The 18687-nt window shown below is 35.2% G+C and overlaps 4 protein-coding genes across 4 annotated transcripts; 2 read left to right on the forward strand and 2 right to left on the reverse strand.

Moving 5' to 3' along the window:
- Positions 2662 to 3506, forward strand: LOC18613535 (translocator protein homolog). Its single transcript, XM_007050810.2, has one exon. The coding sequence runs from the start codon at positions 2724 to 2726 to the stop codon at positions 3312 to 3314; it is 591 nt and encodes a 196-aa protein (XP_007050872.1). The 5' UTR covers positions 2662 to 2723; the 3' UTR covers positions 3315 to 3506.
- On the reverse strand, positions 5082 to 7090 carry LOC18613536 (xyloglucan 6-xylosyltransferase 2). The gene has a single exon (XM_018113908.1). It carries the CDS (start codon positions 6809 to 6811, stop codon positions 5420 to 5422), a length of 1392 nt encoding a protein of 463 aa, XP_017969397.1. The 5' UTR covers positions 6812 to 7090; the 3' UTR covers positions 5082 to 5419.
- LOC18613537 (alkylated DNA repair protein alkB homolog 8) lies at positions 8441 to 10107 on the reverse strand. The gene is made up of 4 exons (XM_007050813.2): positions 9805 to 10107; positions 9677 to 9708; positions 9076 to 9282; positions 8441 to 8988 (listed from the first exon to the last, which is right to left on the reverse strand). Exons 1-4 carry the CDS (start codon positions 10007 to 10009, stop codon positions 8671 to 8673), a joined length of 762 nt encoding a protein of 253 aa, XP_007050875.2. The 5' UTR covers positions 10010 to 10107; the 3' UTR covers positions 8441 to 8670.
- LOC18613538 (stress-related protein) lies at positions 12970 to 14482 on the forward strand. Its single transcript, XM_007050814.2, has 3 exons — positions 12970 to 13305; positions 13450 to 13674; positions 13855 to 14482. Exons 1-3 carry the CDS (start codon positions 13270 to 13272, stop codon positions 14302 to 14304), a joined length of 711 nt encoding a protein of 236 aa, XP_007050876.2. The 5' UTR covers positions 12970 to 13269; the 3' UTR covers positions 14305 to 14482.

The raw sequence follows: 18687 nt of genomic DNA on the forward strand, positions 1-18687 counted from the left end.
AAAGATGCCAATAGTGTTTTTAACACTCAAGTAGCATGTAATGAACAAAGTGGTAGGAAAGTCAACTTTCATGTTTTTCAAATTTCATCAAAGTACATAGAATACTTAAAGCATATTTTCAATATAAAGAAAGAATTTTGGAGTACCACATTTTTTAAGAATGTAGATGTCATTTGTTTAATGATGGAGATGTTGGGTAAAGCTTTAATGATTTCCCATGCTCCATTAATGAAAACTTTAACAAAAACATTACAACTGATGTTACAGGATTTCAATGATACCTGTAACATTGGATTCAAACTTGAATGCCTCGGTGATTATAGATCTAGAGCCAAAGCGTTTCTCAACAAGTCTTCCTTGGAAAAAGAGTTAAAAGATATTGCAACAAAGATAGCTTCATTGAGAAAGAGTGAAGCTGAAGTGCAAGAACAATTAGATGTCATTGTCAATATTAAGAATAATAACTCTTCTCTATGGAGTATGTAGTTGGCTAGGCTTTTGCTTCTTCTTTACTTTTTTGAAAACTCGCTTAAGCAAGTACTTTGCTATTGATACATCGTATCTTTTTTTCTTTTGCAAGAATAATAATAATATCATACACGTATTGCATACTTATTCACATTTCACATTATTTTATGTGGCCAAAAAAGAACTCTCAACTTTACATCAAGGAGATTAACTCTAACCTGACATGAAGGAGATTAATTCAACCCTTAAAATAAGTAAGCATAAGAGCTGCGATTAATTTGGGAGTTATAGGCTATGGCCAAGAAATGAGCGATAAAGTTTGTGACCAATAACATTACATCATTATAGCTAAATTATAAGAGATAAAGCTAGCGGCTAAAATATGAATGATAAATTATGGTTAAAGAATGAACAACAAAGCTTGCGACCAATAGAAAATATCCTTACAACTAAAATATGAGCGGTAAAGCTTGCGGCTGAAGTAAGAGTGATGAACTATGGTCAAAGAATGGGCGATAAAGCTTGCAACCAATAGTATAATATAATTACAGTCAAAATATAAGCGATAAAGCTAGCTGCTGAATATAATTTTTTTTTTTCAAATGTCAAATTCCAATTCATAAAACAATGTAGAGTCAAAGTCATGGAAATATCATACATGAGCAAGAAGTAGGTTGTTTTGAACAATATTGTTCTTAATTAGTAATTCTCCTGCTTGCGTCTTCTTATGAAATATTCTACGTAAACCACTATATTCAAAAAGTGATAGTGGAATTGTCCATCTCTTCTGGTAAGACAAAGGTTTTTTTTCTTTCTAGTAAGCTTTTACCTGCAATCACTCCTCTCTAGTGGAGTCACCAAAATGTAAAAGGTTTCCTGTGATAAGGAGAAGAAGTGTTGCAAACAAGTAAAAGGATATGTCGAAAGCGACAAAGAGGAAGATCAAAGCAATTCCTAAAGTACTGAGCGTCGTAGAAAGTGGAATAAAATAAGAAAAGAATTAAGGAGTAGAAGAGAATTAGAGAGAGAAGCTTTAGAAGTAAATGTGTTAGCTATGAGGGAGAGAATCCCTTCTAAATAAATTGTGAGGCTTTGTATATAGTGTTAAAAGTAGCGGTTACTTAAGAATAGGTTTTAATGCACTGAATGAATAAGATTATTATGAAGAGTTTTAATGTGAGTAACTATTACTATAACACATTATATGGATATTAAGGTGGTGATTTTATGACATAATGTGAGTGACCATTGAAGTAATTGGGTGTAATAAAACTTGTCCTCGAGAATAAGGTAATAGAGAAGAGGTATACGTGAAAGATACAAGAGAAAAAGTTGCATGTGAATAGGTACAAGAGAAGAAGCAGTACGTGAATAGGTACAAGAAAAGAAGGGGTATGTGAACTGGTAGACAAGAACAAGGTAGAATGGTGAAACACTTATACTTCAAGAAAAAGTTAAAAGGAATACCTCCTAACTACCTCCATACTTGAGCGACCAAACCAAACTCTCTAGAATATCCCAAGATGAAAGTAATCCGTGAATCCTACCACTTATTCCAGGTTGCTTCTACTACTATCCACGTGAAGTAGTACTTCACTTGCTCTAGTTCTAAGTGAAATAGTGCTTCACTTATTTAGTTATTTTATGTGAAGTAGTATTTCACTTGTTTTAGTTGTTTTACGTACAATAGTGTTTCACTTGTAATTGTTGTTCTTATTATTCTTTGTACAATATTATGTTATAAAATAATTCTTTAAAGAATAAATATTATCCAAAATCAAATATCTATATGTAGCAAACAAACAAAAATCAACAATAAGGTAACACATAACACTATCAAAATAAAATAACTTATACAGTTGAACTAGTGTTGCATAACACACGTAGGAGCTTTCCAGACCAAACCAAAGTCCAAAACTGCCGAAGTTAGTTATCCAGGTTTTTTAATACTTGCGTTAAAACAGATATTATCCAGTTACAAAATGTTAAATGATCAAATCTGGTCTCTCCTTGAAAGCACTAGAATGCGCAGATTGAGAACAAGGCCGCCTCAGAAAGCCACCTTTCACATCCACGTGTGACACTCCCTGTCCAATGTCCACACCTCGCCACTTCCTCCGTCCACCTGTCACGCCTTTTCCTACCTCCCAAATTTATTTAGCTCCGAAACACGCTCTCCTCTATATAAAGCCTCACCTGAAATTCCTCCGTTGTCGTAAATTAAGCTTCTTTTTTTTTTAACTTACCTCTATCTCATGGAATCCCAAACCCTCAAACAACGTTTTAGAGATGATGATCCTCGCATTACCACCACCACCAATGACAAGGACAACAACAAAAACGAAAAAAATAGAACAAGCAGGCGAGAAAAGAGGATGGGTATGGCCAAACGCGGGCTAAGATCGCTAGCCGTAGCAGTTTCGCTCCCTCTGTCTCTCACCCTATTAAACATCTACTTGTTTGGTTCAGGTCATGGTTATGGCGCTCTGCCAAAACCGTTCTGGTTCCCCCCCTTGTGGCTTATACATATAACGTGCATGGCTTCGAGCTTCTTGATGGGTCTTTCGGCTTGGCTTGTTTGGGCTGAAGGTGGGTTCCACGCCAGACCAAGGGCTTTGTCTCTTTTCATGGCTCAACTAGGGTTGAGCTTGGCTTGGCTTCCGATTGTGTTTTGGGTGGGAGCTAGTTGGGTCGGTTTGGTTGTGCGGTTGGCGGTGTTTGGGGCTCTGGTTGGGTGTTCTCGGGACTTTAGAGAGGTGAATCCGATTGCTGGTGACTTGGTTAAGCCTTGTTTGGCATGGGCTGCGTTCTTGGCCATCGTAAATCTAAAGCTTGTTTTCCTTTGAAGCATAGCACCATTTTTGCTGTTGTCTAGTACTAGTGTTTTACACCCTGCGAAAATTAGGATTTTGGGGTTTTTTTATTTTATTATTATCAAGTTTGTCATTTGTTTTGTAGATTGGCCAAAAATAATAAACATATCCAGATGATTGTTCTGTTACTCCTTCCAAGTTAATGCTTTTGATATATTTTGAGAATTTTACCAGGTCTCCAATGACACGCTTTGTAGTTGAACTTTTTGCTTTTTCATTGTTTCCAGCTCCTGTAGCTTTTTCTTCGTTCTAACTGTTTTCTTAAGTATCATCAATAACATTAATGCAACAAGGTTGGGCTTGTCATCCATGGAGAGTGCCTACTATGTTTTAACATAATCTTCCCTGAGCAGGGAAATGTTCCCTGCCGCAATTTTCTCCATTATCAACCATGTCTTTGAAGGATGTTGCAACTACTAGGCTCGACCAATAAAAGGATTTCGCGACTATTTTTCTCTATCTCGTTGGTTCCACAAATCTGAAGAAAACTTGGACTGGAATTGAACTGTCTTATCATTCCCTGACATGCTCTAAGTATAATTTGGCGTGGTGTTCTAGCAGAATATTTGCAATTAAAATTCTTCATTTTTTTGACAGAAACCATATAATTTTCCACCAAACAACTTGTATATATAATCCTGAACAGCAAACATATAAGACGACTCTATGACCCCGCAGAACAGAGATAAACCAAAGTTCTTCGTATTTTGCAAATATACGGCAATTTCTGCTAGCAATATCATCAAAAAATTTTATTCCATTAGATAATTACCCTTCATTTTCATGCAAGGCTCCATTAAAATGAGCTATGATGTAGCTAGGACTTAGGCTCTGAGTCTTGATTTCCCTATGTAACAAATCCTGTATATGTGATATGCGGATCAAATTTAAATAATAACAATTGGAAACAACTCTGAATCATGACTCATGAGTATCGGAAATTCATAATCTTGTCTGGCACCTTTTGGGTTTTGATTGAGTTCCAAATGCATGATATCTAGCAGAAAATTACTACAAAGCAAGCACATGACATGGTATATTAACTTTTGATAATAAAGGAGCTTGCTCAATATAAATGGATTGATGAATTGAATGAGAACAAGGGAGGCAGATAAAAACATTGCAAGGGACATGTCCAGAGGGGCTAGTGCTGTTATGATCATGTTAAGGTTAAGATCCTTAAGAAAGAGGACATGAGAACGAGGAACAAAAAAATGGTGATAGTCCATTGAGTAACAAGATGAGTACAGATGCTTGCCGACTGCAGTTCCCCAACTTCTATCTTTTTAATTGTCAATACTTATGAACTACCCTCCTTTATATTCTTACTATAATTATGCAGTCCTTGAGTATCAGCGGTCAAAAAGATAAAAGTGGGGAATTGCAGTACCCCAGCAGCTCCCCTCAGCTTAATTCTTGCAGGACTCATCATCATCTTCCATCCTTTTTTCTTCTTCATTCTTAATCTCATTTTCCTCCACCGGGATCTAAGTAGTCCAAAACCGAGAAAGACTACAGAGAGAGAGAGAGACTAATGATATTGGTTACGATACATAATTCAGTGAATGTTTCTTTCTTAGGAACCAGGTAAACAGGCAATTAATCAGAAAAGTTTAAATTTAAACCAAACTATTCATCCAGCTGGTTCTAAAGAATATCAGGAGCCACCATTTTCCACTTAAATACCCTATCAATAAATAACTATTCCAGCTACTGACAACAATAAACATCACTGATCCATGATGCATCACTATTATAATAGTATTAGTATTTATCTAATTGATTGAATTACAATGCAGCAACTTTATGGCTGACAAATCAAGCGATAATGTATCACCAGGTTAAAATATTGACAGAACCGATTTGCTCATATACTACAAAACTGAATAGATGCAGACAAAATAATGGGCTCTGTTTTCCTTTGGAAAGCATTAAGAACATATAATTTAAACACATATAAGGAACAAAAGAATACTATTTCTCCAGACCTAAACCATAAAATTCCCACTGCATACACAACATTTGAACATTGTAACTTATCATTTAGCAGCATAAGATCTCATAGACAGCCTATATCATCAAGAAGAGGATACCTTAACCGCTTTAAATGCTGGATGAAGCAGTCCAAGTTCATCTTTCACCTCAAGCGGATGACCAGTCTCGTTTCGAACTCTCTTAACCCTTCTACTAGCCAAAGACTTATGAGTAAACCCATAAATCTGAAGAATCTGATTATCCCCAAAATTGAATGCTCTATCCATCTGCTTCAAGCACCTCTCAACTGGGTAATCCCCGAACTTCCCACAAGGCTTACATCCCACAAAGTGAGTCACCAATGGCCAACGATGATCACCTAAACCTGGATGATAATTCTCAATCATTTCCTCATACCTATCAACCAAAATTCCCCAATAACCATGCAAATAATAAGCACTCTCTAAATAAACCTTATCACCCCACTTCACCCTTTGAGTAGCCAACAAGTAAACCATAGCAGACTGATCATCCGCTTCGAAAACCGGCCGATCCTTAAGTTCCCGAGTCAAAACCTTCCCGGCTTCTTCCCTAATCTTCCCTTTAGGACCCATAGGAGCCCAAGCATCAAGAATATCAAGTGCCCATTGCCCATTCCTCAACAAAAAACTCCCAGTATTTAACCCAATCCAATTCTTTTGATCATAAACCATCTCATTCCAACCGTGCATAACCAAGTTCGAGTCTTTATACCTTTCCCAAGGAACCTCAAATGCCATATCGGTAAACATTGCGTCACTATCCATCCACCAAAGAAACTCCACCTCTGGATGCGAAAGCAAAAGCTTTCGAATCAACGGTAATTTGGCCCAAAACCCTGCCATTTCCGCATCTAAAAGCGCCATGTTATAAAATATCTCGATCCCGTGTAATCTACAGTAATCGATCTTGTTCTTGATCGATTTCAATAAGTAATGATCACCGACCGGGTTCTCACACGGTTTAGGAGATGAACCAGTGACTAAGAGAACCCTTGGTTTGTTTGGACCGATGAAATTAGGGTAATCAGGGTTTTCTTTCAGCCATTCAGATCGTTGTTTGTCCCAATCGGAGATTTTGGGACCCAGAGAATAGGGCCTGTTGCGGTCGAGTTTCGAGTCGTCGGATTCCTCGTCGACCAAGATCTTATTTATGTCGAATTCGTTGTAATTATTGGTGCCGGCGTCGGTGTCGGTGTCGGTGGCGGTGGCGGCGTGGTTATTCGAAGACGTCGTTTGGACTTCTTCAAGGACGCGATGCGGCTCGGCTCGTTTCCGTGAATAGAAGTGGTCGCGGATCTCGATGAAGTCTTGCTCTGGAGTTCCGAATTTACCAGCGCCGATAGTGCCACGTAGGACGACAAGAGTGAGGACGAGGCAGAGGATGGTGACCTTGCAGTGACGGAGAGCTCTCTGGATCTTTCTAGATCTTTGAGCTCCCAAACACTTGTCTATCATTTTCCGGTTCTGAGCCCGATTCGCTCTCGGTTCAACCCAAAACAATGCCGAATCGGAGAATTGAGAACTCTGGGATTTGGATTTGGAAGGTTTTGAGAGGGGTTCAGAGGTTTTTTTCAAGGACGAAAAGCGCGTTTTTCTGTGATCCAAAGCATATTACAGAGCTTAAGTTTAAGCTAAGGGCGTGATTTGTTTTCCGACACGAAATTTGAAGACAGCTGTTGGAAGGAAGATGGCTGGACCCGCCGCGATGAATTGAAAAACTGTGGGATGAGACGTGTCGGGGAGGGTTCCTTGTCTTCTTATGTTTTTTTACAACCCCCGTGATTTTCAAAATGTAGTTTTCACATTTCCTAATCCAAAATGGTCGTCGCTAAAAGAATGTAATAAACGGTTACACATACTTATAATAAATAAACATTGTTTTATTTTTCAGAGGCAAAAAACCGAAAAAAAGCAATATCTCATCCTTTCATTGTGAATAGCATATCGCTTACTTGCTTTTTTTTTTGGCCAAAAAAATAACCAGCTGAAATATGGTTTGTTTTACTTTTTTTTACGTTATTAACATTAATGTTTCGGTATTTAATAAAACTAAAATCTTTTCATGAACCTGAACAATTTCACCCATTCATCCTACCGAACTCCTCCTCTTGTGCAAAAGTGTAATATTGAAGACAAAATTAACCATTGGACCAAAACTTTAAACATTTTTTATATAATTATGGGAGAATATACTAAATTAATAACTAATGATCTAACTTGAGCATAATGTGTGTTTTACACGTGAACCCCCCTTTGTTTGCACACTATAGAATTCATAATTAAAAAGATGCAAGCCATGATTGTACACCAATAATCAATCGTTAAAGTTTCTACAATCAAATGCTAAAAATGATGCGTCTTAGATTGTTCACCCAATTAAAGAGTCTAATTTATTCGGTGCCGTTTCTTTCTGTCCGACCAAAATTTGAGCCCCGGCCTAGAGACTTTCTCTCTGAGCCCTTCTGTTCACCAAAAAAACACGCAAACATGACTGACTCAGTGGGTTATTCTCCAAGGTTGGGCTTGTAGCCATCCAGGCAGCAGCCATCTGGAGCTTCGGGCTTGACAACCCATAATGTGGGAGACGGCTTTCCTTGCAACTCATGAGTCATAGAAACATGGCTGAGAGGTGATTCAGAGAGTATGACAACTGTCTTAGTAGACACTTGGTTCTTCTTTCTTAATTTTACTTTGTGAGGCTTTTTTTTCCCCTTCGGTGCACACCTGTATGTCCAGTATTGTTCGAATAAAATACTGGCACCCGGAGCCAGTACAGTCGCCAAAGTGCTTGGCAAGAGAAGTTTACCATAAGAAATTCCTTTCATACTGATCTGGAGAGCCTAAGGAGCAACTCTTCTAATGCTGTTCATTATTTACTCTTACCAAAGCAATTTACTGAGACACCTTGATAAATAATATTTCTTGCTTCCTCTCTTACCGACTGATTAAGTGTTTATCAACATCACCACTAGACAATAACAGAGACAGAGAGCCCCAGCTGACAACTAAAAGTTCCCATATTTGCTTAGCCCAAGCAGGCAATAACCCTGAGGGTGTCTATATCTAAAATAATTGCACGACATCTAAATAGAAAATTTAATGATAGGAGTCAAGCTCTTGAAACCCGGGTTACTAAGTGCAATTGCCACGAGGCGACAACATTTAATACTGGGCATATTACCTCCCATTGTCCCACATTCAAAGTTGGCAAATAGTGCAAAAAAAAAATGAGAAACAAATGAATGCTACAGCCCCTAATGTATTGGCAAATTGGAAAAGCAAATTGACTATCCAAGAAAACATGTTACGGCAAGCTACTCCACCTGGCGCAGCTTTCTCAAGGTTATAGAGATTCTCTTCTCCTGAATTAATTCCTGCCCTCCCCACATCTGAAACCCTGGGTTGCGGTTTATCTCATGTTTCCAAAGGTAGCGAGCTTCTCCTGACATCAGAACTAGAGATCCTGGAGTCAAGTGAACAGGAATCTTTCCTACACGTAGATGCATTTCACCTTGCTCAACAATGTTTGAACCTGCTTCAACTCGGGTGAAATGCATGACACATGATGACTCCAAGGAGACAATGGCAATTCCATCTTCAAAACGCATGAGGTCAACATGTGCACAGATTCCCTACACATCAAACAGTCCAAAATCTCATGTAGATGATATTCCTTGATTCTGGAACAACATAAGCAACTCCAAAATGCGAAGTCGCACCTCACCTGGGTGGTATACATTTACAATTAGTTGATCAAATAGAGGTTCTCTCCACAATAAATTTAATGGTAATAGGCAGTCTCCCGTGGCCCCATTAGAGGTAGCCAAGTCTGTAGATTTAGAGACATGATGACCAAGAAGCACTGCTTCACGTATAGAGTTAGAAAGTTCAGTCGCCCATGCTGGGAGATCTCCAAACCTCATGGCCTGAAGAAAACATAATTAAAACATAAATTCGGAAGGCAAAGGTAAAAGCACAATGTTTGAAGATTTAGCACGCCAGGCATTGGACTAAGATAAACCAGTCAAAATAGTTTAACACATTTAATACAAAGACAAATCTCCTAGTAAGAGAAATATTTTCAAATTATCTATTTCAATACTGAATCAAAGACCATCCTAGAATCCACCAAATTCTGCAGACTGATCATGTAATTACCGCCCCGAAAACCAAAAGTCATGAATTAGTTTAATATTCAACGGCGGTAACTTCAAATTCTAACGCCGAAAGGTGCTAAAAATTCAGACATTAGATTCCAAGAAAAAATACATGCTAGCTGCTGAATAAAAGGTTTTCTTTATATAGAAAACGACCAAGGACCTGATTGTGAGAATCTTCAGTGAACCATCCTTCTGCAACAAAACCCGTCATACATCTTCAATAAGTTTGTGTTTATTGGTCAAGAAATGTACAAAAAAAAAACAGGGGGGAGGGAGAAAGAAACGCACCGTTTAACACAGCGGAGATCAGAGAAGATTGGTGTTGAGGAGAAAGGAAGTCTCTGCATAGCCATAATCCGTTAATTTCCTTGATCTGTTCCCATGAAGGAATTGGGTCTCCGATATGCTTATGTTGTGGATCATCGTCTTCGCTGTCTGATGATTCACCGAAGACTTCCCTCAAAAGTTCATCGTGATTCTCCATCTTCAACATCGTCGTCGATAACCGAGCTTCGTGGCCGCCCTTGATAGCTCTTATGGGCTTGATTTGCGTCCGCTACCCATATTGACGTTGGAAACATTAACATTGGGCCATCGCAAAAAAGCCAAAACAGGCCCAGATTACAAGGAGAAGCCCTCACAAAGTCAAGAAGGCAAAAGTTTTCTATATTTATATTGGAAAATGTTAATTAGTGTTAAAATTAACGTATTATTTCTTCTTAAAATGAGAAAAACTATATTAAATAAATTTTTAATTATAAATTTGACAAACCTTAATAAATATTGATAAGTGATCATTAACCTGACCCAATTATATAATCTTATAATTGGTAAATTTCCATGGACATAGAATTCCAATCCTTTGATCCTCTTTTTCTTGAGACTTAATTATCTTAGCATAACCATAATTTTATGATCTTAGCAATGTCATCTAAAAACCATGCCAGTATATCCCGGTTAAAAAATTTGGTGGCAATCCTCCCTCTATTATCTCTTATACCATACAGAAGGTTTTATTTTAGGACATTAGACATACAAAGTAAAAATATAACTAAAACCCACTCATTTGGCAGTTCCCTTAAAGATACAACTCTATCTATTTATCAACAACAAACATGAAATTTCAATCATCAAAATGGGCAATAAGAACCAAGAAATCAATTTAGAACGTCTACTACAATGAATTGTTATCAACATTCATTTGGTCTTACATCGTGAAATAAAACAAAATGGGAGTGACAATGTTTCATAATAATAAAGATAATAACAAATTTTTGAGTAAACTATAATTGTAATTACTAAAATTTGGAATCAAATATAATTTGGTTTGTATAGTTTAAAAAGTTTTTTTTTTTAATTTTAAACTTCCAAGTTTGTATTGAAATAATCTTTCTATCAATATTTCAATAAATTTAATTTTAAGTGTTAATTGCAACATGTGTCAAACACGTGATAGATGTCATGGTCCCAAAAAAGAATTATATCGATTATGTAAGAGAGTGAGATTAAGTATTTACACTATTTTTAACTTATAAAGCATTTTTTGTGGGACAAAATTAGCTCAATTGACCAACTTTACACGTTAGTATGGACCGTGATAGTTGGTATCATAAACTATAAACTGCTAACAATGTATCACTTCAGATAATGGACCCTTGTTGAAATGAAGTAAAATATCATGCTCCCACTAGAGAGTCATGAAGTTTATGTTAGTTATGTAATAAAGTGATATTGGATATTTAAGATGACGTTTGGTAACTTAATTTGTTTTTTTTTTCCAAGTAAAAACATAAATATTGTTTTCATTTTTTTTCTTAAAAAACAAAAATAAAACAAGTTTGGTAATATTTCTGTTATAAGAAACTTTAAAAAATAAAAATATGAAATTATTTAATAAATTTTCAGTTTCATCTTTGTCTTAAATGCTTAGACCTAAAATGGAAACATTAATATAGCTATCATAACTCACAGAGAAAATAACATGAAAAAAAAAAAGAAACATTATTTTATCTAGATGCTCAAAGTGTCCAGAAACAATAAATCAAAAAGAAAAAAAGACAAAAAGAAAAGAAAAAAGACACTAGTATGAAGTGGATTAGATATGAAGAAACTTGGATGAAAAAGCAAATGAATTACACAGAAAAAAAAAAAGATTTAAGGTGTGGTAGTTGGAAAAGAGAGAGACACAAGGAAAAAAAATGAGAGAGAGGTGATTTGGTGTTGGTCTAACTGGGGATGAGGTGGTTCAGCATGTTTTTTTTTGTTTTGAAAACAAAAATAAAATAAAAAAAATTTGTGTTTGTGTTTTTTCCATCAATTTCAAAACCGATTTCGAATAAAAAAAAAACAAAAACAAGATTACCAAAACGTTTTTTATTAGTATTTTTGTAATTCTACAAACAAAAATTAAAAAAATAGTAAACATATACATTACCAAATAGGACTCAAGTGTTTACATCATTTTCAACTTATGAGATCTTTTTTATGAAGCAAAACATTGATGTCCATTGAGCCAAAATGGTACGAGGTCTTGTATGGGAAGCAAAACCATGAGATCTACTGTGTCAAAATGATGTATAAAATCATAAAATTCAATAAATTAGAATAGACAATACTTTACAATCAGAGTGATTTCAAATGCTTTTTAGAAAACAAAATTGTGAGACCCAATCAACCAAAGTGCCAAAATGGATAATGTCTTGTAAGTTTGTGTGAAGAGTGACTATAGACATGTGTAAGCTTATATGTATATTGTATTACTGATATCTTTGAAATTGTCTTAGATTTGTAATTTTAAAAATAAAAAGTATTTATTATAAAGCAGAAAAATATAGATCTATTTATTGATATATTTAAAAAATAAAAAATGTCCATTTTTTTCTTTATAACTCTTTTTTTTCATTTTTGTTCCCTTTCTTTTCCCTACATACTAGGGACCAGTCAAAGACGATAAAAAGCTAGATCTGACCGTGTTGCAGTGTCGACTGAGCCAAATTCGGCCCTCTCTTGCCTGTGGACCGACTCTTAGCAAACGGAAGAGAGAAAGAGAGATGAAATTAAAAAAAAAAACCTTAAATAGGGTTTTTTTACACATAATTTACACGTGTTTGTCATGTAAAACACGTATTACTAATTAAAACACTAAGCACAATATTAAAAAAAATCATTTCAAATTACAACATTGGAATTACATAGACTAACAAGTTAATTTTCCTACCATCTTCGTTGTTGCAAATGATCCCTTGTAATAAAGATGAAAAGGGTCAAAAAGTTGCATCTCCTTGATGTTTGTGCCAATCAAGAGCATAGCCATCCGTGCCCATGTGGAAAATGTTATCTTGACACGTAAGAATCCTATCCCATTAGGCCACAACACGCACGTCTCGAGTACAACGCCGCGGGTAAAAATTCTCAACCTTCTTAATGGGCCGTCAGGTGTATAATCCCCTTTGCCTTGCCCAGTTGAACTATATTATTGAAGTTAAATACAGCCTCCAAATTATCAAGTCTTTTAGTTTTCTCCGTTTTGACTATAATGACCATTTTTATCACGCGCCACGTGGCAAAGTGATATATCAATGCCGTAGAGTCGTTAGTGGGGATCAGCGGGTGAGGTAGGGGACTTGCTATAAAACGGGAGTTGTTGCAACGCTCTCTCTCGTCCCTTCCGTTATATTCGAAGAAGCTCGTCTGCATTTATCTCGTCTCTCTTTCTAACTTTTTTCAAGCAGGAGTCTCAGAACGGTGAAATTAATGGCCGAATCTGATCCCAATCAGCCCATAGAGACAGTAAGCCGTTCATCTCTGAGTTAGTACTATGCTAATTGTTATTTTATGATTCTTAATATTAGATCGATGAGATTGATTTTCTTTTTTTTTTTTGATGGATAACGAATTGATTCTACATTTCATTTGATTTTTTTTTTGACGAAGAATGAAGAAAATGAGAAGAAACTTAAGTATCTAGATTTTGTTCATGTGGCGGTGATCTATGCAGTTGTATGCTTATTAAGCATCTACGAGTATGCCAAGGAAAACTCCGGTCCACTTAAACCGGGGGTCCAAACGGTCGAAGGAACTGTAAAGACCGTTATTGGCCCCGTTTACGACAAGTTTCACGATGTTCTGTTCGAAATCCTAAAGTTTGTTGATCGCAAGGTCAGCACCCTAAAAATTTTTTAATTTTTCCCTCTCTTTTTTAAGTTTATTGAACTTAATTAAAGATAAAAATCATCAGAATTGGACTTTTTGGGCCCTTTCTGTTAAGCAATCAAATTCTTTGATTTCTTAGGAGACATAGCAATTTGATGAGATTCTTGGTGTTCATGTTGTATGCAGGTGGACGAGTCCCTCAGTGAGATGGACAGCCGCATGCCGTCTTTTGTAAAGCAGGCTTCAAGCCAGGCTCAAGCCATGGCTTCGGAGGTCCAACGAGCAGGCGTTGTAGACACGGCTAAGATCATCACGAGGACCGTTTACACCAAGTATGGACCGACAATTAAGGAGCTGTACTGCAAGTACGAGCCGGTAGTAGAACAGTATGCTGTTTCAGCTTGGCGGACGCTTAACTGCCTCCCGCTTTTCCCTCAAGTGGCTCAAATCGTGGTCCCCGTGGCTGCTTACTGGTCGGAGAAGTACAATCAGGTGGTTTATTACTCTGGGGAGAAAGGGTATGCGTTGGCGTCGTATCTGCCGTTGATTCCGATTGATAAAATCGCAAAGGTTTTCGAGGAGCGTGGAACACGGCTCGCCGCTTCGAATAATGGGGACTCAACTCCGACGCAGTGAAATTGGGGGTAGGGTTTTTGGGATTGATGATATTTTGTTGAAGTGGTTTCATTTCTTCCTTTTTGGATTTGCATTTTTGGGTTTAGTATATAAAGGGTCACATTAGATGGAGATATGGACTCCGTTGTGGACACTTTAATTTTCCGTACCTTTTTTTTTATAAAAAATCGGTTAAATACAAAATAATCTCTTAAATTCTTTAATTTAAATAATTTTTTTATTTTTATTATATATTTAAATAAGTTTCAATTTTATAATTTGTATCAAAATAAGTTTTTTTTTTTTACAAATATATATAATTTTTATCATGTAAATGTTAAAGTGATTTTTTTAATGAAAATTTTGTGTCCTAAGAAATAATCTTTTTAATTAGTCATTTTTATCACGTTAGAAAAATCGTGCAGAATATATTGATAATTTTTATTTTACCAAATAACTTTGAATTTAACGATGATTGGGATACTAATGGTCAGATAACATATTTTCATCAACATATTGATTTATTCAAGTCAAAGCAAAAATTACATAATATGAGCTCCTTGGGGTACAATCAAAGGATATAATTTTATGAGAAATTTGAAATAATTTAAGAGTTTATTCAGTATTTTAAACTTTTTAAATGAGATATTTTTTAATTAAATTTAATTTAAAAACAGGTAAATGAGTAATGCGATAACATGTAGGAGACTCATGGTTGAAAATCTGCCAAGAGAATAGTGCTTGCATGAAACTTCTTTAATGGAGCAATGAAGAAAATTTAAAGTTGAATGAACAAAGTGAGAAAAGATGTGAATTCAATTTTCTTCCAAGTTAATTCCCCGATAATTGCAACTTATATTGGGACCACAGCCCACAGCCCAAATCGTTGCTGGGATTCAATTTTGCTTAATCTCAAATGCAGGGTACACTTGATTTGCGGCTGTCTGTCTAAGTAAAGTCTAACCAATGCAAAGCTATTGATTTTTGAGCCTCACGTCCATATATTAAAAGTTGACAGACAGTATTGTTTTATCCCCATGTGGCAAGTAGTAATCTTTCATCTCATCGACAGTTAACAAACCCAACTCCTGTCTGGAGCATTCAAACACTTGAACCATTTCTATTGTTTCAGTGGCATCCCATGGTTTAGAATCTGGGTAGCAAAAATATCTTTGCCTAAGTTTCAATTGAGCCCCTTTTAAATCTCCTTTTTAAAATAACCTTGAAATCATTTTGCCAACACATCCTGACACGGAAAGCAAGTTAAGCCCAAGCATGGTTTTCAAATTCCATCTGTCATTTTTGCAGGGTTAAAACCCATCTGGTCAGAGATTTGACTTCTGTTTAATCAGTGTTAGTTTAATTTCTACTGAGTTTTGGTTTTTATTTCCTTTTTGCAGAATGTTAGATCCACGTAAACATGCCAATGATTAAACGCTAATCAATCCATGCATGATTAAGCCCGCGTGACTGATTCCTTCACTCCACTTTCCAGGGTCCATGTGATCACCCCCCTCCTTTTCACACTTAATAAACCCAAAATTATATAGAAAACTAAAAACAAAAACATAGGCTTAAATTATCCATTCCTTAATCGACGACGTTCCCGGTTGGTAGGCTACTACTGGACTCACATAATAAGCTAATGACAAATACTATATTATTAGTGTAGAGTTTTCACCATAGTCTAAAATAATAGTCTGCTAGGAATAAGCTGATTTGGGTTAAATACCTTTGCGTTACTGCGAAGCATCTCCCAAATCAAAGCTGCCAAACGAGAATGTACACAACACCAACTCATTATGAGCTTCCCAGAACTTTCACAACTTGGGAGTTCCGACTTCCAAGTTGCTCCCTATATTTATTTTTTATTTGCAATAAACAAAACTAATATGTCTCTGTTTTCTATGGTCACAAGTAAAAGTCCGACTTTTCCAGTCCAACCTTCTTTTTTTTGAACTACTGTTGCAGTCTGCAACGCTTGGTTCAGAAGCAAACTCTCTCCTGCTTTCTTTCTTTCTTTTTATTCTTTTATTTTCTTGGCTGCAAACGTGCAACTTGTAAATGTACAGATATACGTCATAACACTTGGCATGATACTAATTTTGTGTTAAAAAAATAATTTCATTGATAGCTTCGAAATTTTTGAATCCTTGTTAACATTGCACTTTTTGTTTATATACTTTTTTATTACTTAATTTTTTGATACACTCTTAAATCTAAGATGATAAGTTGTTTATGTTTAACTTTATGAATAATTAATTTATATTAATCTAATATCTATCATAATATAAATTTAGAGCACAAAAACTTGTCCAATTCCTTATACATAATTTGACTGCAGAAATAATATTGATTAAACTAATAATTACTAGGATTTAGTGTAGTAAGATCTTTTTCCTCATGTTATAATAACCCTCTAATATATGAGATGTTGATATCTCGTATACACAAAAGAGAGACCTAACTGTATTTTTATATAATGAATTCCTAATTTCACTCATCATATGATTTAAGGTTTTATGCACAAACTTATAGTTTTAAGCCTACATTTAACATTGGAGTTTAAACTATTTTATTAAATCATATTATGAAGTATAATATGTATTGTATTTTTATTAAAATCAAATTAACTTAAACTGATTTTGATAAAATACAAAAATAAATAATATAAGTACACACTTTAAATTTATAAGAAAACTTAACAAAGTACTTTTCTGCCCATGAATTGAATGGTCGAAATCAGAACAAAAGCACATGTTGTATGGTTTTTTTAATGAAAACTTGGAAAAAAAAATAAAAAATAAAATAATGAGTGGTAGATTGAGATGAATGTTGCACGGAAGTGAAAGTGATGATTCGATTGGGATAGCTACGTATGCTGGGTGAGAAGGGGCGAGGCCGTGGTTATCAATTGGCATGTTTATGCAATTGGTTAGGGAGAATTAATTGTTGGAAAGCTGTTGCAAACTGTGGAGGACTGCAGCTCGCAACTTGAATTTGACTTGTTTCTAGTTTGGGTCTTTAATTTCCAGTGACGGGCCACATTATTCGAAGCTCTGCTCCCCATCCTATCAGCCTAATTTCCACTTCGTATGAAACATAGCTGGATATTTCTGCACTCCCATGGTTGGCTGCCAAATAAATTACAAATCACTTAAATTAATTACATTGGTGGTTTCATTTGTCATGCATATGATAATAACTGTAAATCACCACGATTTTAGCATTATTAAATCAAATCAAACAACTCTTTTGTCTGTTTTCTTTTTTTCTTCTACTTTTGTTACTCTTTTTAAATGCTAATAATACATTTTTAAATAATTAATCAAATTTCGAGTAAAAAAAATCCAGACAAGCTCAATCCTCAAAATAATAATAATAATAATAATAAATCATATCACAAAAAGCTTAGTACTTGATTTTAACATTTAGGGAATACCGATACCTCACATTTTAAAATTTAAATTTAAATTTTTGAGGTTTTGGTGGAAACTTAAGATAGATTATAAGTGAAATTTATAAAATGAAGATAATCAACTCTTTATTGATAAAATCAAATGTCAAAATTGTCTCAAGAAAAATATCTAAAAAATAAAAAAAATTAAATTGGTATGTTTAGATCACATTCCATTTATTATCGTCAGTGTATTTCGTAGCGGTTATCATTTATAATGATGATTGTAATTTATTAATTCTATTATATGAGTATTCCTTGAAAAAATAAAAGAGCCGATAAGAGCCATACTTAAATACTTTAATAAAGGATTTAAAACAGAGATCATGTCAACTCGTATTTCATGTTTATAACAATAACCATTAACACTGCAATAATTAATTTATTTGATTGTTTGAAGTTTACTGTATTATTGAAGACGAAGGGAATTAAAAATAAAAGTGATTTATATTATTTAGATAGGTGTGAAATTATGACCATTTGATGAATACAAAAGGAATGTAACTTTCACGAGAACCCATTCAACATTTGGTTCATGTATATTGAATTGAAACAAAAGCATGCGAGACATAATCCTCTAAAAATTCCCTTTTCTTATCAAGCTGTGGTCAGCCAAAAGATTCAACAAATCTTTTTCTTATTTCGGCTAGAAATCCTAAGTGGGTTGACAAAATCTGAGAAAACCTTGATTCACACTCATTTCCGGACAGTACAGTGAAGAAAACCCAACCAAAAGTCATAAACCAAAACCGCAATAAATGTCCAGTAATGAAACATCCTCCAAACAAATTAACCCATGTGCCTTTTTATTAACACTGCCAGAACGCCCTGAAAACCAAACAACCCATTTCACCGCTTCCTAAGAATCATAACCTCCAAAACTTAAATCCAAATAAAACAAAATAAACCTACCATAATCGTACTAGTAAAATAAAATAAATAAACCC

This window comes from Theobroma cacao, chromosome 1, assembly GCF_000208745.1.
Source record: "Theobroma cacao cultivar B97-61/B2 chromosome 1, Criollo_cocoa_genome_V2, whole genome shotgun sequence".
NCBI lineage: Eukaryota > Viridiplantae > Streptophyta > Magnoliopsida > Malvales > Malvaceae > Theobroma > Theobroma cacao.